This window comes from Montipora foliosa, chromosome 8 (genome assembly GCF_036669935.1).
Source record: "Montipora foliosa isolate CH-2021 chromosome 8, ASM3666993v2, whole genome shotgun sequence".
Taxonomy (NCBI): Eukaryota; Metazoa; Cnidaria; class Anthozoa; order Scleractinia; family Acroporidae; genus Montipora; species Montipora foliosa.
Genome location: NC_090876.1, coordinates 4,034,169 through 4,060,766, shown reverse-complemented (window position 1 = coordinate 4,060,766; position 26,598 = coordinate 4,034,169). Strand labels below are relative to the sequence as shown.

General features: G+C 37.5%; 3 protein-coding genes across 4 annotated transcripts in view; 1 reads left to right on the top strand and 2 right to left on the bottom strand.

Moving 5' to 3' along the window:
- Positions 1 to 9,837, bottom strand: part of LOC137967970 (helicase POLQ-like) — an 18,147-nt gene extending 8,310 nt beyond the window's left edge. The window contains exons 1-13 of one of the 2 annotated variants that reach the window (XM_068814582.1): positions 8,988 to 9,837; positions 6,654 to 6,832; positions 6,423 to 6,551; positions 5,843 to 5,914; positions 5,334 to 5,406; positions 5,148 to 5,245; positions 3,776 to 3,886; positions 3,223 to 3,371; positions 2,795 to 3,031; positions 2,518 to 2,659; positions 1,153 to 1,257; positions 576 to 708; positions 4 to 161 (exon numbers count right to left, since the gene is read on the bottom strand). In XM_068814582.1, the coding sequence (XP_068670683.1) occupies positions 4 to 161; positions 576 to 708; positions 1,153 to 1,257; positions 2,518 to 2,659; positions 2,795 to 3,031; positions 3,223 to 3,371; positions 3,776 to 3,886; positions 5,148 to 5,245; positions 5,334 to 5,406; positions 5,843 to 5,914; positions 6,423 to 6,551; positions 6,654 to 6,832; positions 8,988 to 9,600 (2,199 nt within the window). In that variant the 5' untranslated portion in view covers positions 9,601 to 9,837. Of the gene's footprint in view, positions 1 to 3; positions 162 to 575; positions 772 to 1,152; positions 1,258 to 2,517; positions 2,660 to 2,794; positions 3,032 to 3,222; positions 3,372 to 3,775; positions 3,887 to 5,147; positions 5,246 to 5,333; positions 5,407 to 5,842; positions 5,915 to 6,422; positions 6,552 to 6,653; positions 6,833 to 8,987 lie in introns of both variants that reach the window. The other variant, XM_068814581.1, reaches the window with a different exon arrangement.
- Positions 9,838 to 10,988: 1,151 nt separating this feature from the next.
- Positions 10,989 to 17,324, bottom strand: LOC137967974 (tRNA N(3)-methylcytidine methyltransferase METTL6-like). Its single transcript, XM_068814590.1, has 5 exons — positions 17,098 to 17,324; positions 14,858 to 14,989; positions 14,317 to 14,487; positions 12,290 to 12,431; positions 10,989 to 11,233 (listed from the first exon to the last, which is right to left on the bottom strand). The coding sequence occupies exons 1-5, from the start codon at positions 17,314 to 17,316 to the stop codon at positions 11,094 to 11,096; spliced, it is 804 nt and encodes a 267-aa protein (XP_068670691.1). The 5' UTR covers positions 17,317 to 17,324; the 3' UTR covers positions 10,989 to 11,093.
- Positions 17,325 to 17,389: 65 nt separating this feature from the next.
- LOC137967976 (small ubiquitin-related modifier 1-like) lies at positions 17,390 to 25,704 on the top strand. The gene is made up of 5 exons (XM_068814592.1): positions 17,390 to 17,491; positions 17,589 to 17,636; positions 18,138 to 18,215; positions 24,676 to 24,747; positions 25,279 to 25,704. Exons 1-5 carry the CDS (start codon positions 17,474 to 17,476, stop codon positions 25,336 to 25,338), a joined length of 276 nt encoding a protein of 91 aa, XP_068670693.1. The 5' UTR covers positions 17,390 to 17,473; the 3' UTR covers positions 25,339 to 25,704.
- The last annotated feature ends 894 nt before the right edge of the window (positions 25,705 to 26,598 follow it).

Genomic DNA, 26,598 nt, shown 5'->3' with positions numbered 1-26,598 from the left:
CACCTGTTTAAAATAACTCATCCATTCTGGCTCAATTGAATCCCTCATGTCCATTGGTGTCACTAGATACAGCAGGTGTAGTTCATTGTCCAACACCAAGCTTTTATGCGCTCGCTCAAGCTCTTGATAGATTACAGGACTGCTTTCCAAATCAACGCAACCTACAACGGGAAGAAATATTCAAAAAATTCTTTGAAGACATAAAAATGGTTTTACCGTTGGTAGTCGAGTACTTTCCTTGTTTCACAAGAAAAACGTTTGCTTTAGTGGGTGTAAGCTCTTTGGAACACATTCTACAACCTTCTCTCTGTTGGCACTCTATTTTCCTTTCCTTCTGTTATTGTGCAATTAAAGTTGCTACCTTTTTTTTTCCGTTGAAACGCAAAAAAAAAGTTCTGGATTTACCATAATAAAATCAAGCATTGGCTTGCAGGCTCACTTGGATCCTTGTGGCTTCATCTCAGTCTCAAGTGATTGTTGCAAGTCTTAACAAAGAAAGCAACTAAATATCCAAGACAACAACCATTCATTCTAACAAGCCACTTATATGTCAAGGCCTTGATTTTACAACTGACCTTTAAAAGTTGCTTGTCCCAGTCGAGTGACCTCTGCCTTACTCCTGTTGGATACTGTAACATGACCAAGCTGTTGCAAGGAGTGTAGACATGTTTCCACCTGCTCATCAAGAGTCATTGCCTGGTAATCTGACTGAACAAACAACAATGTGCTTTGATGCATAAACTCTTTTACTTCTTCAACTGTCTTGCAAATCTGAAAACGACAGGGAAAGTGACGGTAAAATGAATGCCATTACAGTCAAGATGACCATTTATTCGTCAAAGGAAGAGAATTCCATAAGAAATCTTGAACAAAAGTTTCTGGACAATGGTGACCATATCAGTGATACTAAATCAGTGATACACTCAAATGCCCTTAAAAACAATGTGCAGGGAGACAAAAAACTCAAGTAAAATGTAGCATGCTTAATACCCCAATCAACTAGCCATTTTCACCAACCTAAAGCAGTTGAATTAAAAGGGGCATCAAAGAAAATTCCAGCACCATCACAGCTGGACTTAGTTGTACTCATAACGTAAATGTCACACAATTTGTGCTTGACAGAGCAACTATACTTCTGGAAACTAAGGCTACCTTGAGCCCAATTAGGGTGAGGACCAAAGTGCATAATCCCTTTCCATTCTCAACCAATAGCCTGCTCAGACAGCTCTCCATGGGGCCTGAAAATAAGTGACCAATCTGAAACATAAGGAAAAGGAAACCATTAACAACAAGTTACAGTATACAGTAGACAACAAGGTCTTCTTCAGAAGAGTGCAAGAAAGTCTAAATTTGAGATAAGGAAAATCTTTTAATGGCTGTGGAGCATACTGCCTGTTCTCAAAAACACAAAACAGGGGAAGTTAGGTACACGGTTTCGAACAGAGGAAACTACCCCAAAGGCAAGTGACATGCACTAGTTTTTGCAATGCCTGTGTAAGTGAGGTGGTGGGAAATTATGTCATTATGAAAGAATGACAGAAACTATCACAGCTGCAGACTGTTACAAATTGACACCCACGATCAATTTTATGTGAAAATGTGAAGCCCACAAGATTAAGTGTTACACATGTAAGTGCAATGCCTGCAGGCAGAGAGACCCGAGCAATGATTGTCATAATGTACCCCTTTCATGATGGTGGCCAAATGAAATTATATTTATTTTCTTTTAGTGTGAATAATCCTTTCTATCCCTGCTACAATATGCAAAATGTAAATAAATATGTATTCAAAAATGAGGGCAGCAGGCAGTGCTTGAAATTAAAAAAAAATCCAGGTATTCCTGTTTCAAAAGCCAAGGCAACCAAACCTGTGAATTTTGCTGCTCTGATAAATCCTTGGTTGCCCTTTAGGAAAACTCCTATGATTAAATGCATGCCATGTTTGAGATGCAATCACATGGCAGTCAAGCTTGAATATCCCATAGCTCTTAGTGTACACCTGTGGTTTTTTGAGGAACTCTGGGTTTAGGTTTTGACATATTCAAAATGGCACTCTTCGACCTACATGTTTGTGATATCGTCTCTTGCATTTTCCTATCTGACAATGTTTTGTAAAAGCTACAGGTAATGAAAACACAGAAAAATTCTTAGCTATGGCAAATTAATTATTATTATTGCTATTATTTAAACTTCACAGTACTATTTGACATTGACATTAGAAAACTGACTAGAAAGTCAAGTGTTGCTAATGATAAATTCATTTTCTATTCTTCTGGATTGTCCATTGTTTTTTTCCTCAGGCAACCAGGCTTTTTATTTTACCAAAACTAGTCACCCAGTAAACTTTCTGGTCGTCTCAGATGCTGGGACAACCACCAATTTTGAGCACTGGCAGGACTGATAATTAACACCAATAACAGAGAAATATAAGAAAATGTTGTCATTTATTGAGGAGATATAGGATATGGATGTAGGATGAAGCAATGTTTTTGTGGATGGTTTGTTTGACATGTATTACCTTTGGTTTTTCAGCTTCTTTGACAATAAGAATACTTTCTCCTGATGTGTCAATACCAGCTCGTCCAGCTCTGCCAACCATCTGTTTATATTGGCTCTGACTCAATAACGCACTTCCAACATAAGGAGCACGAACAATGACCCTGCAGATAACAGGAAGGGTAACTATTAACAGACAGTTACAAAGAAAAAAAATCATTTCATAATAATATTATTTGCATAATCAGGAAAGTATCTCTTCCCTTAACTTTCCAATAAATGCAATTTAATGGTCATACCTCTTAGCAGGTAAATTAACTCCAGCTGCCAGTGTGGAGGTACAAGTCAAAAGACAAAGAACACCCTGACTGTAGCCATCTTCAATTAATTTGCGTTCATCCATTGTCAATCCACTGTGGTGGTAAGCCAATCCAAATGGAATAGTCTTTTTCAAAACAGGACAAAGTGCAGTTGCTTCATTGAATAAAGCTTTCATCAGTTGATGCCTCTCCTGGGCTTTGACTTGCATCATTTCACTAACACAAAAAACAAAAAGATGAGGCAAAGTCTAGGATTTCTGTTCATGGGAGTATCTCATTTGACATTCTTAACAACAAGTGTACGCACATGCTACGTTAAGATAGACTTTCACTTGTGACATGCTTTCATGCCTCAGAATTTTACTAAGAGGGTATTTGTGAAGTGACACATCTAGGATTTCATTTACCTTGGCATAAACTTTACCAGCAACAATGCTAGGTTTTGACAGTTCTTTTTTGTTGAACAAAATATCAGGCATGAGTGCTTTGGAACAACTTCCAAAACAAGAGCCAATAACTGGTCTGGATCCTGTGTTAACAATTCCTTGTTTTGGCCCTACAAAGAAAAAAAAGCTGGAACCTCTCCACACAGTACAATAACTTGATATCTTATCCCACAGCATAAAAATTTGAGATTTAAAGTATTGAACTACACAAAAACATTTTCGCTATGATAAAATTTTATCTCCTTTCAGTGGTCTGACAAGGCACTCCTGAGTTGCCAAAAGTTCATGTTTTTAATACTTGAAATGCTTTAAATTGAAGTTTGTTACCTCACAGTCATCAACATTATTCACAAGGTACTGGGCCATCTACAAAGCTGGAACTAGCTAGCTGGCTATTTTCTATATATTTTGAAACAATTTCGTGTCTGACAGTATCCAGATATTTTCAGTCAAATCATTAGAAATCTTTTTTGTAAATATCATTATCATTGCCATTTGAGTGAATCAGCATTACCTGTTTATTTTTTACTGTTCTCACAGGCTTGTAAATTTTATCCAAAGGATCTGATGCTTTTGGGACTTCATAAATATCACAGCCAAGTTTATAGAACTCCTTCAATTCCACCTGAACAAATTAAGCATATCAAGTAATACCCAACAAAAATAACTAGTAATCCAGGAATCTGGCATTTTAATTTAAACAAGAACAAAGTAATAATGAAAGTCCCTTTGATGAGTTTTCTGAGTTCCACAAATGGCTTATATTTTTTAGAAAATTAACACAAAAGGTCAACAAAGCTGGATTTAAACAAAATTTGTTTTCATCCCTAAATGGACACATGCAATTTTTCAACAAAGACAGATGAGATCTTTTCCACCAAAAAACAAAACCTTAAGGACGGTGCCTACTATTGCTATTGCGCATACGTTCTGCGCATCTTCAGATGCTCAGATTTCCTATCGCTGATGCTCACTAATACAGGGATATTTTTGTGCCGTTTAAAACTATCCGGAGAAAGTAGATCTTAGTAAGTACTCTTGGTATTCAAAAAGAAAATTGGGGTAACCATGCATTTTTGAGAGATAATTAGGTTTCAATTTGAGAAAGAACGCCATACATTGCTTTGTATTCTACAGCTTTTTACAAATATTATTCATGAATTATCCTTGAAAAATGCGTGGTTACCCCCAATTTTCTTTTTGGATTTCAATAACACTTGTTAAGATCTACATATCCTGCATAATCACACACCGGGGCAAAAATATCTTTAATTAGTAGGCAACCGTCCTTAATGAATGTAGTCAACAGCCATTTATTATTTCAATGATGGATTATGTTTTTCTTGCCAGCTGAGCTTGCAAATAAAGTGCTGTTGCATTCTTGTGTGGCAGACAAATGGCATCCAGTGTGTGAGAATAGAATTTTCTCTCCACAGGACAAAGCAGGTACTTCTGGTTGGACAAGATTAGCTTGGGAAGCCATGGATAAGCCCCTTCTTGCCCTTGACTGCAACCAGTGATATACCCCGGTAATAAAACAAAGTAGAACATGCTATTTAACTATGGGTGTGCATTTAAACAAGTCCTTCCACCACGACACCACCCCTGCTACTTTACAAGCCAAAGAGCCACCCTAACTTTTTTTTGCCAGATCACCTTCCTCGCAATCAACTGAATAACTTCTGCAAAAAACTGTTGCATGTTGTATGAAGAAATAAAGGTCAACCCCTTTTCGGGTATTGCACTTATTGTTTTGTACAACACTAGTGAAAACTCTTTCCAGAAGTTAAAGGATGTTCAATGCTCGAAACTGTTCAGAATTTGAGGAACAATAATATTAAAACAACAAAACACAGTTTGGAATTATTACAACTATCAAATCTTACAGGTCTAAAATCATTTGAATAAATATCAGCTTTTAAAAACTGCTTCAGATCTCCAATATTACTCAGTGTTGCACTCATGCCAATTATTTGGGTAAGAGCTGAAACAAAAAATGAAAAAAAAATGTTTACAACAAATCATCTGAGAAATAAATCACCATTCAAATGTAGAATATACTCAGTACTTACGTGATGCAAACATGAGCTTGGATAAACACATCTCTAAAGTTGCTCCTCTTCCAACCTCTCCTAACATGTGCAGCTAAATAGATTTACAGAAAATAAAAATCTCACTTGTTGCGTTGTGATCCTGGCAAAAAATCAAGACAAGAAGCCAACCAAAGTCAAAGGCAACCTTCTTTTTCTCTAGCTTCCATCAATTTTTTTCTTTGTATGGTAGGGGAGGTTACTCAAAGACTGTCTCATGCTGTTGCAGAAAACCTGGTACTCATTTTAACACCCTCAAGTGCCTGGATAGTCAAAGCTGGGAGAATTTTGGGGTGTGCATGCTGAGATTTGAAACAGGAGTGCTGGGATGTGGTGTGCAAGCAATATCCACTCCGTAAATCAAACATAGGGGCAGAAAATACACTTACAAAAATTAGTTTATTTTTAAAACTATACATAAGTTTACCTCTAAATTTATAGTAGAACCAACTCTCAATGTTCTTCTGAACTCATAATTGCCTCTCACATACCTCATCCACTACTGCAATACCTAATGTCGACAATCTGTCTTCTCCAATAAGACTGTTAACCAGAGCATTTGCCTGTAATAATTATCGAGACATAGCTTCACAGGGTTAGGCTTGTTGGGGAAATGGTGAGTGGAAGCCTAATGGACCTTTGATTACGTGAATTGAAACTGGAATTTTACAGCTTACAGTGGAGCCACATTTACAGACATCTTACATTATGAAATTAGACCAGCATAATACAGACATTTGTTGATATGGACAAATGACACTTTTTCTAGTCCAAGTGACAGATTTTAAGACAAGGATAAGGTCTATTCTAGGTTTATCACTCAGAAAATAGACTTCTGGAAAAAGAATTGTTATTTAAGTATGCAGTAGTTGGCATAAGGCTTCATTAAGAACTGTTTGATGCTAGCGCACTGTAAAAAGTCAGTGTGTAGATCTTACAGTCAGTGTAAAAAAATTGAAAAATTACTTTGCTAAATATAACCTCTTTGATACTCACACCCTATTAACTGGACACTATCCACGGTTTCTGACAAGGAATTGACTAAAGATGCAAGTACTCCAAAAATCTAACCTTTTCTATTGTTGCAACATATACAGATTTCTTTTTGTGTCTTTTGCGAGGAGGAAGCTTTCCACGGCTGGCAGCATATTCTTCCACTAAGAATCCAAGCTCAATGGCAAATTGGCTCAATGATTTAACCTGTTTGTTGCCATGATAAAAAACACTTACTGTCACGTTCTCCATTTTAAATGCTATGAACTACACTTTTGATTTAAACTATGAGACAGTCAATTTTAATACCTTTTCCTGTACAATAGAAACAAAAGGAAGGATAAATAATACATCCTTTCTTTGTAACAACAACTCCTTGAAGATAAGAATCTCTGCCACCAATGTCTTTCCTCCACTTGTGGGTAGAGAGTAAATTAAATTTTTTCTTTCCTTGACAGCAGGCAGATTAAGGCAGTCCATTTGCCAGTCTGGTAAAAACGCAAAAATGTTCCGTCAACAAGTCACAAAAGTTTTGAGAGTATCGCCAGTTAAAAAACACTCAACAGGCCCTAGTCACAGACCTGCAGGTAACCCTGTAACTATTACCATAAAATATTGTATTCAACTATAACTGCCGTATACCCTACAACTACGTTGTAGACAAAATTCAAGGCTCCAGCTAGGGAAAGGAGCAAAAAAATTATTCATGATGAGCTAGTTGCTAGGTGTCACGAGTTGAACAAACAAAAAATATTATTCAAGTGATCCTCACACTCATCTGGGACAATTTAAGCAATTGTCTCTTATAGACACCTGAAATTTTCAGTCGGTTTCAACAGGATTCAAACCCATGATTTGTGCAATGCCTGTGCAATGCTCTACCAACTCAGCTATCAAGCAAGCCACACAGTTGGGACCAGGTCAATTGGTTGGATCCTGCTCCCAACTATGTGGCTTCAACTGTGGTGCCTCATAGCTCAGTTGGTAGAGCATTGCACCGGACTTGCAGAGGTCATGAGTTTGAATCCATTGAAGCTGCCTTCAAATACACATTTCTTTCATGAGTTGAATACTTATTCTTTTCATAGCTGCCTCCTACTCCCATCCCCCATAGCATTAAAAGGTCTCTATTTACCACACTATGATGTCATGCCAAAACATCAGATTTCACAACTTTACCCAGTCAACCAACTTGCAGAGATCATTAGGCTGTTTTGGAATTATGAACCTGGGATTCAAATCTGGTTTGGGTTACAGGTCACAACCAAATCATGCAGCATTTATTTTGGGAGTCAGCAGACTGCTCTACCACTGTAACATTACACCATCAATGCTGGCCACACACATAGTTTTGCATTTTTCCCAGAAAGAGGTTTATGCCTAGACTTGCTTTAATTTTGCAACATTAATACTGGGGTGATATTTCACTAATAATTTTATTGCTGTGCAAACCCGAAAACCGTTAACACTTTGATTTGATTTTGACATTTCCCATTATACACTACAGCAACCAGTCAGAAGTGACATAAAACCACAAGCTATTACAGTCAAACCTCAATTCTCCGGACCTCTGGTCCAAATTTGTCATGAATTTTTATTAGTCACGACCAAGATCCGTAGCCATATTCTTTTTAGAACTACAGCGTTGAAAAGTGAAGAAAAGGGGAGTTTGTTTTTGCTTTCAAAAAGCAAAAGAAGCACTCACACACGCGTCGTAACTAACAAAGAACTTTTGAATGAGTTCTGATTGGCTTAGAGTTGCTTCATTGTCAAGTGAAATTTCAGCGTGGTAGGCAAAATAAACAAGCCACACTGCGTCACAAATGTGTATTCATGATCATCATGTCCTTGAAGCATAAGCAATCTGTTCTTTCGATAAAAAATAAACAGCATATGATTTTGCGATTAGAGAAAGGAGACAAAGGTACCAATTTGTCAGCTGAATAAAGCGTTAACAAGCATCAGATACCTGATATCTGCAAGAAAGAAAAGATCATGAAGTTTGCCGACACGTGTACAGGTATTCACAACAGATAGTGAATGTGTAGACCATATTGTTTTCCAAACGATTTGTGAAGTTTTGCTTCGCAATTAAATGTCACTTCTTAGTTTAATCAGTATTTGTTCCTCATTAACATTCATATTCTCCATTATCCACACTCTCAATCATCCGAACTATTTCGTCTAGTCCCAACGAATCCGGATAATTGAGGTCCGACTGTACCATTACTGGTTGTGGTTTACCTAGTTCTCTCACACGTGATTGGTTTTTTGCTTGAAACACAAAAATATTCATAAATATTTATAGAGTTCACGGTTTTCAGCTAATCACAGTAAGTTGAGACAGTTAGATACATTTCTTGGAAACAAAACAAAGGGTATTACTAAAACCTGGATCGTGGTTGGGGTTAATATTACTGTCCCAAGTCAAATGTATGGGTAAAGAGGAAAACCCATCTTGCCCTAATTAAACCTTTTGCTTATATACCTCCTTCACCCATGCTTTAGGGTTAGGGTTAGGGCTAGACTGAGAGGAAAGTTTTCTTTTGGTATCATTTCTTATAAATTTCTCTTTCTTGTTTTACACTTCCTTGCAGACATAATGCAAACAAGCAGTTTCTACATGTAGTAGTAATGCCTCACCATATAAGGTTTCTATTCCCTTGAATTTAAGTAACAGCTCTTTAACTTTCATTGGCAAACCATAAAATTGATCGCAGGCGTCTTTCAAAGAAGTTTGATCATTGTCATCCCCCAGAGCATTTGACGCAGGACAAGATGATGTTATTATTTCACTCAAGTTTAAAGCGGCTAAGTCTGCATCGTCATCGTAAAAACTAGAATTGTTTATCAAACTTTTAAAGCCATTTCTAAAGGGAGAGTCTTTTCGTTGATTAAACGTCTTGCAAAATGATGAGGATCCATCCTTGTCATGAACTCTACTTAAAAATGGAGTACTGCAAAAAGCGTTTTGTCCCGACAGACCATGATCTATGTCGTCAACGATGTCCGCAGTTCTTTTCTCGGCACAGACATCACTCTCCCTAAAACTTTTGCGTGAAGTGCTCCGTCTCGAACTCTTACTTTTTGTCGTGTTAAAACTACGATTCTTCCGGATTTCATCGTCTTTTGCCAGTGAAACACAGGTACTCTCGCATCTACTAAAGGTGATCTTCTTCACTGAAGGCACACCATTGCGTGGCCGTTTGTGCTCGCTCATTGGAAGTGACTGTGCTTCCCTTTTGGCAGTTTCCATTTCCCTGCATATATGAGCCCATTATAAGACGACTTTTTTCCCACAATTTCTAAAAACAAGAGGAATTAAATTTTGTGTAAGCGCACATAGTACAGATGTGAGCCGCCATGTTTACCAGACACCAATGGCCTGGGACGACCATGAACGACACTAGCAGCTCCAGCCCCCACCAGACCAACACAATCTGCTCTCGAAATTGTTAGGGAACAGAGTCTCTTTCGATCTTGCTAGATAAGATCGAAAGAAACTCTGCTAGCAGGGTACTTGTTGGGGGGAACTGATAAGAAATTGGGGGCTTCCCCCAAAAAATGAGAGGTAAAAAGGGGGGTGTTTGAAAAATATAAACACTCACAAGATAATGAAAATAAATTTTTCATTAGCAAATGTAAACACCATTCAAGGATATTTAATATTCGAGAGTGTAAAATGGGGTTGACAGGCTTACATGACTCCTTGTACGTGGTCTGGCTTCCTTTTCCTTTGTCATAATTTTGCTCTCTCAAGTACATATTTGAAAGGACCACTCTCTTAGGCACTTCCAGTAAGATTTCATTCAGCAATGGCTTTTGTTCTAAAAGATTAGTTTTGCTCGTTTTTCTGACTTCGCATCGTCATGTTATTGGTTTGTGGCCATGAGGTAGGTTAGGGGTATCTCTAATTTTAGGGATACTAAAGGAGGGTTCCTGAAAATGTTTAATGCACCAATATCTTGTAATTGCCAGATAGTGTTAACCATCTGCAAGGAATCTTGTTGGAAACTCCAGGAGATTCCCTTGTCACTTTCTGTTGCTTATTCCATCTTGTCAGCACACATTTCGAACCTTATCAGCCATTCTGCTGTGTTAACCAGCTGGGTATTTTAGAGAGTAGCACTCACTGCCAAATAAAAGTACCTGTAAACGGACTCATTCTTATGTCCTGGGAGACAATGGAATCCCATATGTAATTCAATTTGTTCAATGCTTTCCAAGCCAGTGCCTATCTCACTTTTATGCCCCTCTCAGTTTATTCAGAACCCCTGACATCAATTACTTATGAAGTCATGCACTTCCTATATAAACACTACGCTGTGAAAAGGCTGAATTGGACAAGTATGGGCTCGATGACATAACAGATTGCTTTGTTGCACAGGGGCATTAGGAAATTCATCCAGGGAAAAGGTCATCATCATCATCTTTTCCTTTTCCCTCTGAGGGAAATAGGGCCTTTCAGGGAAAAGGTGGGATCACACAAATAGGGTTAAAGGACCAAAAAGTTGAGTATGCCTGAATGGCTTGGCAAATGTTTACCCTTCTAAATAGTTACCTTGCACTGGGATCTAACACTTAAACGATTTTTTATTTGCTTTTCCTCGATTTCCGAAGAGCCCCAAACCAATAACTCAGAGATGAATAAATAAAGTTTTATTATGTTTAACAATAACTCTCATTCTTGTTCATTTTATCTATTGCTTTCCAATATCGACAGAATACTGAAAAACAATTATTAAAAGCCTAGACAGGTTTCATGAATCTTGCTTGCACAAATATTCTTGGAACATCTATTCCCTCCTTCTTATTTACAGTTCTCCGATGTGCATAATCACTGTCTACAGTTTGAAATCCAGCTTGATGAAATAACCTCTCCACCTGACCTGCACATCAAAAAGAAACAAAAAAGAGATGGGAAACATGACAAAAGGATCCATGCTACATAATAAATATTAATATTATTATTATTTTTATTTTATTTTATTAGCTTCGCCAAATAAACAAACAAAGCAATTATGTATACAGAAGAACATTGGCAGGGACACCGCAACAGCTGTGGCCAATTACAGCGGGCCCGGATACTAACAAGAACTGAATAAAAACAAGGAATGTAAAAATACAGCAATACAGAAAAAAATACAACTACATACAACAAGTTATTGGACGGAACAAGGGACGAGCACTATTGCATTTTAAACAGATAGACTTGAACGAACATGGGTCATGACAGTTATAGGAAACAGCTAACGCGGACTTATAATAATTAAAAATAACTGATTTAAAGGAAGCTAAGGTTGATGAGCTCAAATCTAGTTCATCTGCTAAACAATTCCAAATTCTACTAGTTCTAATAAGAAAAAATTTCTGGTAAGTAGATGTTTTACATTTGTTAATTATGTATTTATTAACGTTGTTGGTTGAGAATCTAGTAAGTCTACCATATTTGCGAACTTCAGGTAGAACAGAGACATTCATGTTAACAAGACCGTGTGTCAATTTGAAAAAATAGGTGAGATCTAAAAGTTTATGCCAGTAACAAAAAGGTATTAGGTTTAGAGTTTCTAAACAAGATGTACAACTTATATTAGATGAATAAGGCAGTTTTAAGATAAACTTAGTGGCGCGTCTTTGGATACACTCAAGCTTAACAAATTTGGGTGGCGTATCCCAAATGTGGCCTAACTAGGGCTAGGTGTAGCGTACGTCGTACTTCGGTTCTAAATATGAACCTGTGTTCCTCTTTAAGTAGCCAAGTAGTTTATTAGCACGTGAAGATTGTTCGTGTCAATGTGGTCAAGAGCCTCAAGCAGGTTGGTAACGCACGATCTTCCAGTTCCGAGCTACAGTATAAAAAAATAATTACATTCTTGAACTTGATTTTCATCTTTTTTTCACGTGTGCCTTTACACCTTTCTCAAAAAGTAATCACTTTAACCTGCCTTTTGAAAAGTAATATGCTCTTGTGCCATCTTGTCGTACATAAAAATTGTCACTTAGTTTATTTGCAGGATTAAATCTGAGCATTGCATGATCATACAGCCCATAATCACGGAAGAACAATACACCTCCAGGTTTGAGAATCTGTGGAGAGAGAACATGAAAAGTATCTCAAAAATGTTTTTCTAATACATGTGGGGTGGCTCACTAGCTAATGGTGCAAATTATACATGACGTGTGATGGAAAAACTTTTCTTTTTATGGCAATCTACAAAGTGTTTTTCAACACAGAAGTCAACTAAAAAATCTTCTGACACCCTTGGCTACCTTAATTAAGGGGGGTGGCTCTTAACTACCATCCATTGCTATGGAATCCCTCAAAATAGTCATTTCTCAAGTCCCATTGATTCTACAGTTATCTTTTTTTGCCGAGTATGCTCTATTTAACATTTCTTTGTGTGGTTTGACTCACAACCACATTTGGTAAATCATAGGTACCCCAAGCTCACGGATAATCCTTGTTGCATTACATACATTTTATAAGGGGTTGTGTGAGGAATTTAGCGATTGTTATTTTGGGCATTAAAATAGAAATAAAAATACAACAGAATTTCTTACATTGCCTCTGCAACTTTCTATTCGGTCATATAGTCAGTGGCACTTCGAATCACGCAACTTATGATGTTTACAGGTATTCCCAAAAGCTTTTAAAACGTTAAATTATGTACTTAAAATTTTATGGATATTCCACTCTTTATTTAGTACAAAATATATTGCCTTTTTGTGTTATTTAAGGGTTGATTCGAAGCGAGTATTGAATACATAAAAGGTCATTATGTCATCCATGGAATGTGTCGACGTTTCAACTTTCATTGGTAGGGAAATAACCACCGTACTAAACATAGCCGTGGATAACATAATTCTTATGGTATCAAGAAGACAAAGTAAGGTATTTCTGTTCGATTCATGTTCTTTATTTTCGACTCCTAAACATGTTTGCAAATTCCCATATGAACCCTTATAATTTTAACAGGTTGTAATTCTCAAATTACAACGTTAGCTTGGGGGTACCTGTGGGTAAATCACATGAGCAAAACAGAAAATGCCTAAAAACTCATAGAGTTAACTATATGAGAACATGATTCTGACAAAAAATCTGTAGTATGGATTTAAAAACATATTAGTAATGTTACTGTTCCTTGGTATCAAGATAATTAGCTGTTAATCGAATAAAGCAAGGTGCAATAGAACAAGACAACAGATGTATTGGCATTTTTGATGGGAACACTGCCTTGCGACTGGTTAGCCTGTGCAACTTCTGGATTGCGTGACATAGAACAACCTCACTTATCTCCCCAGCACTACAAGCTGAGAGGTAAACAGCACATGCTGGATCGGATGAGAGTATTGGTTAGCAAGCAATGTACAAAGGTAAATGAGCCAACAAGCTTGGGGGAAGTCGCTGTGCAGACTTAACTGCACCATGCAGGAGAGACCCAATTTTAATGAAGGAAAAGCGATATATCCAACCCATCTCCAAAGGGAGGGAGGGAGGGAGGGGAAAACTTGCAAACAGCTAGTTGGTTTTCTATAGAACACAAACTGCCAAGTGAACCTTGGACAGCCAACTCTTTATGTGCTCAATTTATTCACAACAAGAAACTCCATGAGCATACACTGGGTTGCCTGTGGTACTTGTTACTAAAAAACAGAAGGGACTAAGTTGGGTGGTATTGAACTGCAGTGTTCCAGTCAATTTTTTCAAGTTGGGGGTCATTATATTAAAATTTGCATTTTCATGATACCAAAAGATTGACTTCCTTTAACACTAATAACTTTTAAAGATGTGTTGAGAAAATCCAAGGAGAATCATACATATCATTACACAAGTTTACTCAAGGTTTCTATGATCCAAATGTAGGTTTATATTTCCATAGCAAATTGTAGTCAATAAAAATGGGACATATGCATACCAAAAAAAAATTGGCAATGGTTTGTGCAATGAATGAACATCAGCAAAATAACTAACCTGCATAATGTTTAGAAGAACAGCCAGCATTTTAACAGGATGAATAGCAGAAAGAACAAAGACTAAAGTTGCAATGTCCACACTACATTTAGATAAATGTGACTCCAAAGAATCTTCTGTTAGATCACAATGAAAGGCATTCACTCTTTCTTCACTGTAGTCAACATGTTCCTGAAAATATACAAGATCTAATAAAACAATAATTCATAATTGTTTGTTGACATATATTTTTAATTACAAGATGAAAATGATATGATTGCAATCAGTTGTTTCAATCAAGAAAAACATTGGAACTGTGCATGGTTTCAATGCAACATCCAAGAACAAGAGGCTACCATCATGGTAATTTCATCAGCAAATCGTAATAAGCAAATTGTAAAACTTCCAAAGGTTAGGATACAGGATTCTTGTTCTCTCTCGGACAGCAAATGTGTGGCCAGCATTTTATTTATCTCACAAAAAGGCTTATGATAAGCATTTAAAGACTCAGTGGTATAGAACTTTTGCTAGCTCTACCTTTATTAATGGTTAACTCACTCACTTTCACAAACTGAACTGCCCTTGGAGAGAAATCACAGGCGTGGACGAAGAGATTGGGAATTTCCTCTAACAATGGATAAAAAAGATTTCCCACACCACATCCAGCCTCAAGTAAAACTCTTTGGTCACCTGCCTTGATTTAAACAAAACTTGTTAATATTATTCACATGTAATGTTTTCATCTTTTACAGGACATGTACAGTCCAACTGCTCAGTAACTACTCTCAATATAGAAAAGGTGTGTACATGTAGCGGCTGTATTGGGATTTTTGAAGTTACTGTATGTTGTTGTCGCAATGTTGGTGGCCAAAACAAAAAAATTGCCATCAGCTCCTTTTGTTCATCCAGTTGGATTACCACCAATCTGATGTGTCTCTAGAGATTCATTGTAACCCAATCACTCGATCACACAATACTTTATTACATGCCTTAGGCATTCTCGCACCTTATGGCGCTATAAATTGTGAACGCATTTAGCCTCAGGCCAGACCACAATACCGGGAACTCTGTGCCCTGCACACAGGGAGCATTCAAAAATAATTGTTGAGCGGGGCACTGATGAGCAATTAGGGGTCCCCCAAAAACTTAGATGTTAAATTAAAGGGGGGTGTTTTAAAAATATAAACACTCTCAAGTGGGGTACAGTACCGCTCAAAAAGAAAATTACCACCTCACGTTGCATTTCCTGTGCACTACATGATTCCTGTCACAGCATAGCGCAAGAGTAGTTGAAATGTAAAATTTGGGCAAAGATAAATGTGTTTTCACTCACGTGATCAATAACCTTGTTTTTCCACCGAAACAAAGGAAAACATTTGCATGATAATAGAGCTCACTTCCCAGAGGATTAGCTGGGTACAACAATATGGCCACTGTTCTATTGTTTAAAAACACTAACAAGGCCACCGTGACGTCATGCGAAAACACTCTGTACATTATCTCTCTGCAGTTAGCTAAAATTATTTTGATTTGTTAAATTGTATGGGAATCTACGTCGAAATTGTCATAAGGAGACAATGATAAACATGCATCTGGTTTACATACGAGAATGGCATGACTATTGCGAGGGTGGAGGGTAGAGGATGAAGGGTGAGGGGTGAGGGTGAAGGGTACTGTAGCTGAAACAACCAAACCTTTACAAAAATGCTTATCTTAGGCCTAGTCATTATCTAAAGCATAGTGTTTAGGCCTAAGGTTAGCATTTTTGTAAAGGTTTGGGTTGTTTTAGCTATAGTATGCTTCACATCCTACCCCCAACCTCTATTCCTCACCCCCTACTCCCTACTCCCTACTCCCCACCCCTGGCATAATCATGCCGTATAAAAATTTCCGATGGAACATAAATTCTTCATACACAAACAAGCGACGATTTTGTTGAAACATCGACCATTTGGTGGAAAATTTTGTAATAAAAACAATGTTCATTGTGTGCAGCCAAAATGTCTTGCCAACTGCAAAACTTTTCGAGCATGCAATTTGAAACATACATTCATTAAATATCCATAAACATTGAGAACGAGAGGCGACTTAAAAACTTCATGCGAAACGCAAATGAATGATGACGAATTTTTCTCAACCCTCACACACAAACATTTACAGAAACCAATGATATGCAGAATAAAACTTCTATTAACTTTATTCCAAAACATTGTTCTTATATTATTATTATTATTATTATTTTTATTATTAACTCTTGTGATTGGTCAAAATCTTTTAACACAAAAAAACACCCTTTCAAAGTGGGCTGTAAATGAGTTTTATTGCGTTAACTGCCTTCCTGTAGGTTTATGCATTCTCTGTGTAAAAATGATAACATTCCTATGTGGGGAAAGCCCCGTTGCCGCATAACAAAGGAAATTGCTATCCACCTTACACGGATCATTACTTAAAAATTTTAAAGAAAAGGGTTAGGGCCAACCCATGTTGGATGGCAAGAACAATAACCTGTAAAAATAAAAATTAAAAATCAAAATAACCTGTCTCTCCGCTGGGAACTAAACTTTATTGTTATACAAATCATGCGAAAAGAAATTGGATTGTATTACCATCCAACATGGCCGCCGTGTCACGTGGGTACAAACCAAGAATACAAGTCATTCACAATGCAAATAAGTGGGCGGCCGGGTACTTTGCAGTTTAGCCGAAAGTCAATGAGGGACAGGATTCCTGCATTCCATGAAGAGGTTAGTTATCAACTGATGCTAACTTGAAAAAATAATAGAGAGCTGTAAATGAGCTTACTTTGCCGGCAGTTCCAAATAGCAGCTCCTTGAACTCTAAAGTAGTCCAGTGCCTGTCCTTGAAAAAGTTTGTCGCATTTCTCTTGTAAAATAAATCCCAGTTCTTCTGAGCCTCCTTTTCTAATTTGTTCTGCTTAAAATCCGACACAACTTTACTGTTGTCTGCGAGTTTCCTCTTTTCTTCTTCGGAGAGAAGACGATGACAATCGTCATCTGCCATTATTATTATTTTTTACATGAAGTACCTACGTATTATTAGTGGTAACAACCGCTGACCTGTCATGACTACCCAGAATCCTCTAGGCAGAAACTGAGTTTCTATACCATACTGCATTGCGCCTCAAGTGATCCATTCCACCGCGAAGGAAAAAGTCAAAATGTCGGAGGAAAATAAGGTACTTGACAAATTTCTGTGACGAATTATTCGCTTGTTTACTCGCTCTGTGATTTTAAAATCTTTTTTCTTATATGGTATATTGGTTTGATGGTTAGGAAGTGAAACCTGAATCGGAACACATCAATTTGAAAGTGATGGGCCAGGTAAGTCATAGTTCGAGTAACTCATCGATTTCTGCCCATTTAAAACGAGCTTCCTCCTCTTCTTCAATGAAGTTTTGAAGATTTTCGTCTGAAAAAACAGATTATACTTGCGTTCTTTTATCCCGGGCGATCATTTGTTGTTCGATCCACGTTTAGCTTTATATTAGTGTTGTGATTCACATGATTTAAGACTCATCAGAACTGTCGACAGTGCGTGCCATGCATGCTAGAGTTTGCAAATGCTGAAGCAATGTTTCCTCCGTTGAGATCCAGTGATGCACAGAAAATGTAGGTTGCTCTGCTTTTGTTTGTCAGTCGTCAGCGATGTATTTCATGATCCACCGTTTCGCTTTCATCTTTTGTTGACGTTTATCAGCGTGTAATGGAGATAATGGCGGGAAAAGTCGCACGTGCTGTCACATGAAATCCAGTAAAGTTCACTTTAAATTTCGCTATTGCGATATTTTTCACGTTTTATAATAGTATCGTCGTTATCAACAGGACAATACAGAGGTTCACTTTAAGATCAAGAAAACCACACAGCTAAGAAAACTTAAACAAGCATACTGCGACCGACAGGTATAACGTGATTGTAATTGAGAATTGACTCCAGGCTCCAGTCGCTCAAAAAGGGGATAACGTTATCCACTGGATAAATCAGTATCAATTGGATAGTGGAACTGGTTTCGCTATGACTTGTCCACTGGACAATGATTTATCCGGTGGATAGTGCGATCCATTATTTGAACAACTGGGGCCTGAAGTCTTGTTATTGCTTGAACCTTGTGCAAATGGATTAAATAAGTAACTTGTTGTGCACAATCCACAGTTAATTTAAAAGTTTATCACATTTTCAAGGAATAAAAATAGTTTGAGATGATAAGGTGCATAAGGAGTGTCTCTACAGTACCCCTATACTATCCTTTCAATAATGCAAGCAGCTTGGCAAATCAAGCAAAACAACATAATTATCATTGAATACCAAAATTGCCTGTTGTTGTCTCGTTCTCCAACAGCTCCTTCCTTGTTTGCATGTGCTGGCTCAGTGTGGCCTTAACTTCTGGGTATCTAGTCAGATCATTCCACAGTATTGTGAGTTCGTTCCAGATAGAGATAGATGCTTTATTAATAATACATAGCAGCCAGAAGGCTGAATTGCATATTATATATGTGTGTGAAAGAGCATTTACCCAGTGATAGGGCCTCTCACATTTTCAAATATCTGCAGAATTCTGAACATTGTCATGCCTCATTTTCAGCAGATTGTTTTTAGTGTTTTACATCATGCCTCCACCAGTTTTCAACTTAAGATAAAAGAGGCTATTCATATTCAGAGAGAACAACCCTCTTTGAATCAACAATTGCACCACATCAACCTTAAACTATCTTTTTGATTCCCACATTTTCACGCTGTACTTCATTCTGTTGTTACTATTTTTCACATTAGCATTTTCTATTTATCATAAATTCAGCTTCTATCGCTTTGTATTCTAAATGAGGATGGCAGAAGTTTCTGTCATAACATGTTTTATAAACTCAAACGTTTGTTGTTTTCTTAAAATGTATTACTTGTCTGCTACTATCAAGACCATAAATGTATATACAAATTTAAATAGTTATGGTGAAATTTGATAAAATATAAGGAACTAAAATTATGTACAACCAAGACTGTGAGATATAAAATGGGCTAAATTGTATAAAAGTGTTCTAAGCTCGATTAGTTTTCACTTTAGGGACCAAAGGTTCTTGTGTCTCAAAGTGTACCTGGTGGCTTCACATAATGGTGGAAGCAAATAATGCAGTTACTTAAGTTACGATGTTCATTTAATGAGACTAAATCCGTCAGAATAAGTGCTTCATTATAATTGACACTGAGACATATTAATGCTAACGCCCTCTTCTGTATACATTCCAGTTCATACGTTAAATACTTTAATGGCGAATAGTAGAACACAGGCACGGCATAGTCCATTACAGGTCTCATACATGTAGTGCAGAACAGCCTCAGATCTTCACAGTGTACCTTGGCCCGTTTAAATAGAACCAAAATTATTATAACCTTTTCGCTGCTTTCCTTATTACTTTTTATACATTCATTCCACGATAAGTCACTTGAGATGGTTAGACCTAATAACTTTGGGCTCACAAAAAGTCAGGTCATCCCACTTTAAAATAAACAGATAAAAAATCTTTGTAAACAGGTAATAGATCATTATTTTTGGGGGGTCCACCTAGTTAATATTCAAGAATTGATATGTGATCTGTTGCCTCTTAATTGCTGCTGCAGTACCCTTTCAGATTTCTAATTGCACAAATATAAAGTCTTATCCCTCCCAACGAATATGTACTTAAAATGATCAATTTCTTTGAAACTGTTGTGCCTGTTGATTCATCAATCAAACTGTACGGGCTGTTAAAGCTCCATCGATCACATCTGAAAACGTCTCGAGGAATCCGTATGCTCTAGGAACTGTTGGTTCCAGTTGATAAATTATCTAGATCTCCACAGCAAAAAAAAAAAGAACTGAATCTCAATTTTCCGTAAAAGAGCATCATTTATTTTAACAACACTTGAGGTGGAATTTAGGAACAAAAGAGTAAACAAATGTAAGTGATCGATACACAGTTCATCGTCGGCCTGTGCGGCCTTGACTTCGCCATGGCCAAGTTTCATGTTCAACACATTAATTTTAACACCAACTCCGAAGAAAAGTTGCATAATTTGCAAAACAGACAAGTTACGTGCAAGGAAAGAACCGAGACGATGACACGTGCGTGCCTGGAATTAATTTCAACTGGGTCGCACAAAACAAAAATTTAACATACTTTGCAGTTGGATTCTCTGTCATTTCGCTCACGATAACCAAACTAATGCTTGAAATTCACTTGGAAAGCATGCAACAAACTGAACTTGGACTGAATTGTTTTATTATCACTGGCGGAAGATTGAAAGTGTCGCCGATTGTCTCACCTAACAAACAGGTCAGATCATGTCACGCAACACATGCGATTTCACAACTGAACTCCTGAAGCTGGACATAATGGTTGAAAAAATGAAATTATTCGACTACAAAAATCCGAAAATAACAGCTTACCTTGAAATTTAAGGAACTCGATCATTTTTCTGTTGTGAGAAATGGGAATGTTCAATTTCCTTGTGAAATACGCCATTTGCTTGTTTTTCCTGGCGTTCGTAATTTGCATAAACATTCCATTTTTTTTCTGCTTACAATTGGACCCTTTGTTCCATAATCTATGCATCCAAAAGGAAAACGAGTGCGTCCCAGGATGCAATGACGCACTCTGGATACATCTCTGCATGTAGTTTCCCTGCAAATAACCCACAGCTTTATTGCTGCCACTGAAGGAAATGAATGAGGCAGCTCTCTAATCAGGAGGACACTTTTTTTTAATGCAAGGGCTTGTGGTCATGGTAAGATCAGATTTGTAAGGAATTGTGGTTATGCACGATTGTGTAGTCTGATCTTGTCTAAGCAAAGTGCTTGTTGCAGAGGAGATTGGAACAGAAGCTTGCAGCTACATTTTTGTTCCAAATTCGCAGTTACTTAACCTGTAAAACTGCTCTGTTTTGTATGAAGGGGGTAGTTTCTAAAGAAACTGTGGTACTGCGTTGGAGGGGAAGTAGTATACAAAAATTTGGTTTTATCAACAGAGTTGATAATTTAAATTGACCACCGTACAGAGATTCTAAAAGCTGACATTTCGAGTGTTAGTCCTGAAGAATCTCTATATGGTGGTCAATTTACATAATCAACTAATAAAATCAAATTTTTGTACCCTCTTTTTTGTAGTCTTGTGGTTCATTTTTGCTTGACGCTTCTTCTAGTCATTATAAACTTTATCGCAGCTTTGTAAAATACAAATAGGACTAGTAAATCTAAATGGTAGAAATGCTGTCAAGTATGCTTGAGGAAAAGCTGTCAGGCTGAATTTTGCGCTGATCAACTCGAAACTTCAACATCCCCCCTCCTCCCCCCCCACCCCCTTACCTAAGCCCGGGCATTTGAACTTTTGAAGATTGGATCATTCAAATTCCCGGTTTTCAAATACCCTACCCTATCGTCGGATTTGAAGGATTTGTCTGTAATGCTCTATTAAAGAACAATCGTCGTCGGCTCCTGTCATCTTTAATAAAGACCCTTTTTGCAAGCCAATCACTCACAAATGCTACATCTCCTCCTTTAAACTCTTCCATCTCGTCCAAACACGTGTTTTATAGCTGTTAGCGACTTTGTCGTCGGAAAAAAAACAATTATTTGAAACATGACAATTCCGGTTCAATTTTCCCCACCCCACGCAGGCAAAGGTGAAATTCCCCACTCCCCGGGCACAGAAGATAGTCAAATGCCCGTGGTTTGCCTGGAAGGGGGGTAGGGGATGATGAAGTTACGACTTGATTGGCGCATTATTATGAATGGTTCGGATTCAGATAAATGTGAGTATTCCAATTGAAAAAAAGGTGTTATGATGCAAATGGCATCTACAAATGTCGTATATCTCGATGGTCTCCCATCCAGTTACCATAGTAACAACCACAGCTGCAGCCTGGAACTGAATGCCTGGCCTCTTTTGAAGCTTTTTTCAACCTATGATTAAAAAAGTCTGCTTCTCACATACCGCTGGTAGCCATGTCAAGCTGAAGGAAGGAACAAATTTATACACCACTTCTTGACCTATCGCTACTGTCCCATGTCACTAATGAGGATTAACATAACACAAATCAACAATCAATCGTGGCTTGCATGCAGAGTCCTTAACTACACCGAGTGGGTTGCAAACCATTATGTCACAGCACCAGATGCAAGCAACTTAGCCACTTCATGGCATACAAATTCTTGCTCTTCAGCAATGCTACCATGATTATTGAAAAATGCCTTCTGTGGCAATGACATAAATGGTAGACTGCACCCATCCCTTAGCACATCCAGCACCCACTTGCTCGCTTCAATATCCTTCCAGAATGCAAGATGCTCTTTAGTCTCCCTCTCACTGGGGTAGCACAGGCTAACTCAACATTTTCAACAATGATCAAATTCTACACAATCAAATTCAACAGAACAATGTTCAACTTCATCCAGTTCGGTCAGCAGAACATACCGGTAGTTATTGCTGGCTTCCCAACAGCTGTGCTGTGTTACGGGCCCATTCTGATGCTTTACTTGTAAATGCAGCTCGCCTTCACCTTCTTGGAGCAGGTTGTTCCCTTCCTTGTCATCGCTAGTGGCCATAGCAGAGCCGATTTTGTCCAACACGTTCCGGTTCAACTTGTACTGTTTCCTGTTTCCTTCTAACTTTAACTCCGGTTCTGACTTGTTCGGCTCCTGCTTCGAACGTTTAGGGGTCTCCAGATCCTTCTTGATCTTCTTCAACTCCGTACTATATTGCTTCTGCTGTTCAAGCAATTCTTTCACCCAACTTGGGGGTGCCTGTGTTGTCTGCACTTGCTTGCGAGTTGAGTCAGCACTACCATGTCTCGACCGGCGAGATCGCTCAAGATCGCCTGGGCTTGCATTATATGGTTCAAGATGTCTGAAAGCTCAAGAACTCATACTTGAACGTGTTGTGTCTTTTGGCATTAGGTTGCAATTAGTAAAAACATAAACTGACCTAACTAGCGAGTGGAATTTTGTCGGAACAACGCAATAAAGTCGGCAATGGCAGACGCAACAAAAACGACTGCCCACCTGATAGGTCACATGACCTGTACCCAGGCCCCAGGGGTGCATGAGAAATACATTTTTCACTTATTTCGTTTCACTCAGCCAGTGAAAAATTACTGTTACGAGCTAGATGGCTCATTAGGCTGGAGCTTATCCGGTTTCTGTAGCATGAAGCGACTAGGAGTATTTTTACTCCCCCCTGGATGGGATGCCAGTCCATCGCAAGGTTACCCCCCGGCATTAAATTCGCTGGTACCCATTCATGCACCTGGGTGGAGAGAGGCACCGTGGGAGAAAAGTGTCTTGCCCAAGAACACAACACAATGTCCCCGGCCAGGGCCCGAACCATTCAATCCGGAGTTGAGCGCTCTAATCATGAGGCCACCACGCCTCCCCTATGTTAGTACCCAAATACTATCTCCAGAATGTTCTCTTGACTTTTTCTTAGAGGTAGGATCTGACTCTTGTGGAACAAACTGACTACACTGGAATCATCTGGGTTGGACTGAATACTATGGTTGCTCAGAAAATCAGGGTACTATTATGTTCAAATTCAGTCTGTGTTTCAATGGAAGGTCTTACTGTAAGTTAGAAAATTTGCTCATTATCCAGTGGATATATTGACCAGCTAGTGATTCCATTGTGAATCCATGTCTTTGTTCATAAAAATCCTGTTTGCAGTGGCTTTTGTACACCAAAGTGAATTTAGTATACTTTGCAATTTGTAAGACCTTTTAATGGGTCTGCAATGTTCATTTTCATCTTGAAATCTTGAAATGTATTGCAGCTGCTGCCCTAACCCATCTTGTATTATCCTAAACATTTTCATTAATAACCATCGTAACCATCACAAGATCTGCCGCAAGTGGAAACCTGTTTATACCTAAGCTATCTTCTAAGTCAGGACAAAGGTCTTTCCTGCACATGGGAGTAACAGCTTGGAATGGTTTATCTGTGGGCACTAGAGACTATAGTCTAGAAAAGTTTAAAAAATATGTGGCCGAATCATTTGTAATTAATATATTTGTAGTTTATATATTCTGTAATTATTATATTCTAGTATATATATTTATTCTTCTATTTTTTATCTTTGTAATTTTTTTTTTTTACGCTTTAGTTCTTATTCCGCACAGTAAATTGTAGTTCTGTAGATAGAGGACCACCCTTATTAACTTAGTGTTAGCTTGGTGACATCCTCTGTAAATATTGTTTTTATTATTATTATTATTATATTTTTATATATGTGTACATGGTAGAATACTTATCAATAATGATCAGTGGTTTTCTACTTAAATTATAATTCTTTTTATAATAATCATAGTCATAGTCTTAATTCCCTTTAATTGTTTTCTTTTCAGGGTGTTCCACTCAATTCACTTCGCTTCCTTTTTGATGGTCAGAGAATAAACGATGACCAGACACCAAAAGATGTAAGTTTTTTTTATTGATATAATAGAAGAATCGAAGGGTGTGGTTTTTTTGGAAAATCCAAAAACGGATTTTGCGTTTTTTTGGCAAAAACCAAAAATGGATCATGAATCTAAAGTATCCACACTTGAGGAGGATACTTCGGGTCAAATCTAAATCGGTTTTCCATGCAAAAATGATACACAACAGCTACCATATGAAATAGTTTGGTTTCTGCAAATTTCATACCAGAAATCACCTTTTTTAATTATGAAAACTAAACTGCAAAAGTACCCTCTGTAATCGATTTGTACCTTAGCACACGTTTTTCGTTATTCTGTTGGCATTTTCATTGAAGAATTTCTCCATGGAAAAATGAAAAATAACCATTTTTCGGATTTTGTGTTTTTTTTGATGCTGAAGAATCTATTGATCTGAGATCACAAATCTGTTTTTGGATTTTCCCAAAAAACGCTCCCTAAAATAATATGATTTTGAGATAAATTTGCGAGTAAAGTTATTTGTCCATGTTAAGCATTTTGTCCTGTTCACAGCTTGACATGGAAGATGACGATGTGATTGAAGTGTACCAAGAGCAAACAGGAGGGCAATAAATTTTATTCCAGAGCAACCGTATTGTACCAGGCATTGTGTATTCCCTATCAGCTGTTCAAATGGGATCTGAGTTCATGTTTATGTTTCAACTTATGAATAGCATGTTATCTACATAAGTGCTGTTCCTTGCTTTTTATAATATAATTTATAGTAAGGTCTTCATCATGTGTAAGCACAACATTTGTTAGATTGATTTCATGGCCACTTTACAATTGCATGAAGAACGCTGTATGTAGAATGAATTATTTTTTGAATTATTTCTCCCACATCGTTTGTTTTGTCTTCTCTGTGAAACAATAATTATTATATTATTATACATGCTTGTAAATCCTAGTCACACCATTAAAGATGTACTTTTAACTGTTTCCATCACTTGTTTTTCTATTATTTAGTGTAAAGGATCATTTAAGTGCTGTGCAATTTATAGAGATTCAATTTGTGTCTCTCTCTTGACTGTTACAAGTGGTTAGTCAGTTAAGTAGTCTTTGTGTACTATAATACATTCACTAAGAGTGATTCTGATTGCTGGAGTTCTTTTAGAGAATGTTAAGCTGTATGCATGGACACCATGCCCATGCTTACGCGGTTAGGGTAAAGTGTAAATTAGCATGACAAGAACAATCAGCATTATATACTTTATGAAAGGATACCAACATTCTTTTATTTTCTTAGGAACAGTTTATTGACATGGTTTACATCATAATTAAATTTATATTATTTTACCTTGCACCAAAATATGTACCAGCTAGCTTATTTTATTAATACAGTTGTGATCAATTTTTATATTAAATGACTGATCAGTCTTTAATTTGCTAAAATCACAAAGAGAAAAAAAAATGAAAAAGTCCCAAGTTTGTAACCTTCAAAGAGGAGCAATTCTCACCAATTTAACTAATTTGTCAAATTATAGGAAGACAATAATCCTGTTACATGACTGATTAGTTAATAAATAAATGACTGGTTACTCTTCATCTGGTCAGCAGCAAGTTTAACTTTGGCAAGGGTTACTTGGAGGTAATTAACCCTTGGACGTCCCCAGTTAACAAGTAAAATCTGTCAAGTCTCACTTCCAGGGGTCAATGGGGTTAAGGTTGCTGCACGAAAGAGAAGAATATCCAACAAATTACATCTAGATATTTTTCTTTTCGTGTCAGAAAAGAAGAGGTGTGGCACATAACTTCCCTACTGATTCATACTAGCATCCTGTTCACGACTGTTACTCCTGCTGCTAAGTTAAGAGTAGAAATAAGAATAAGGAA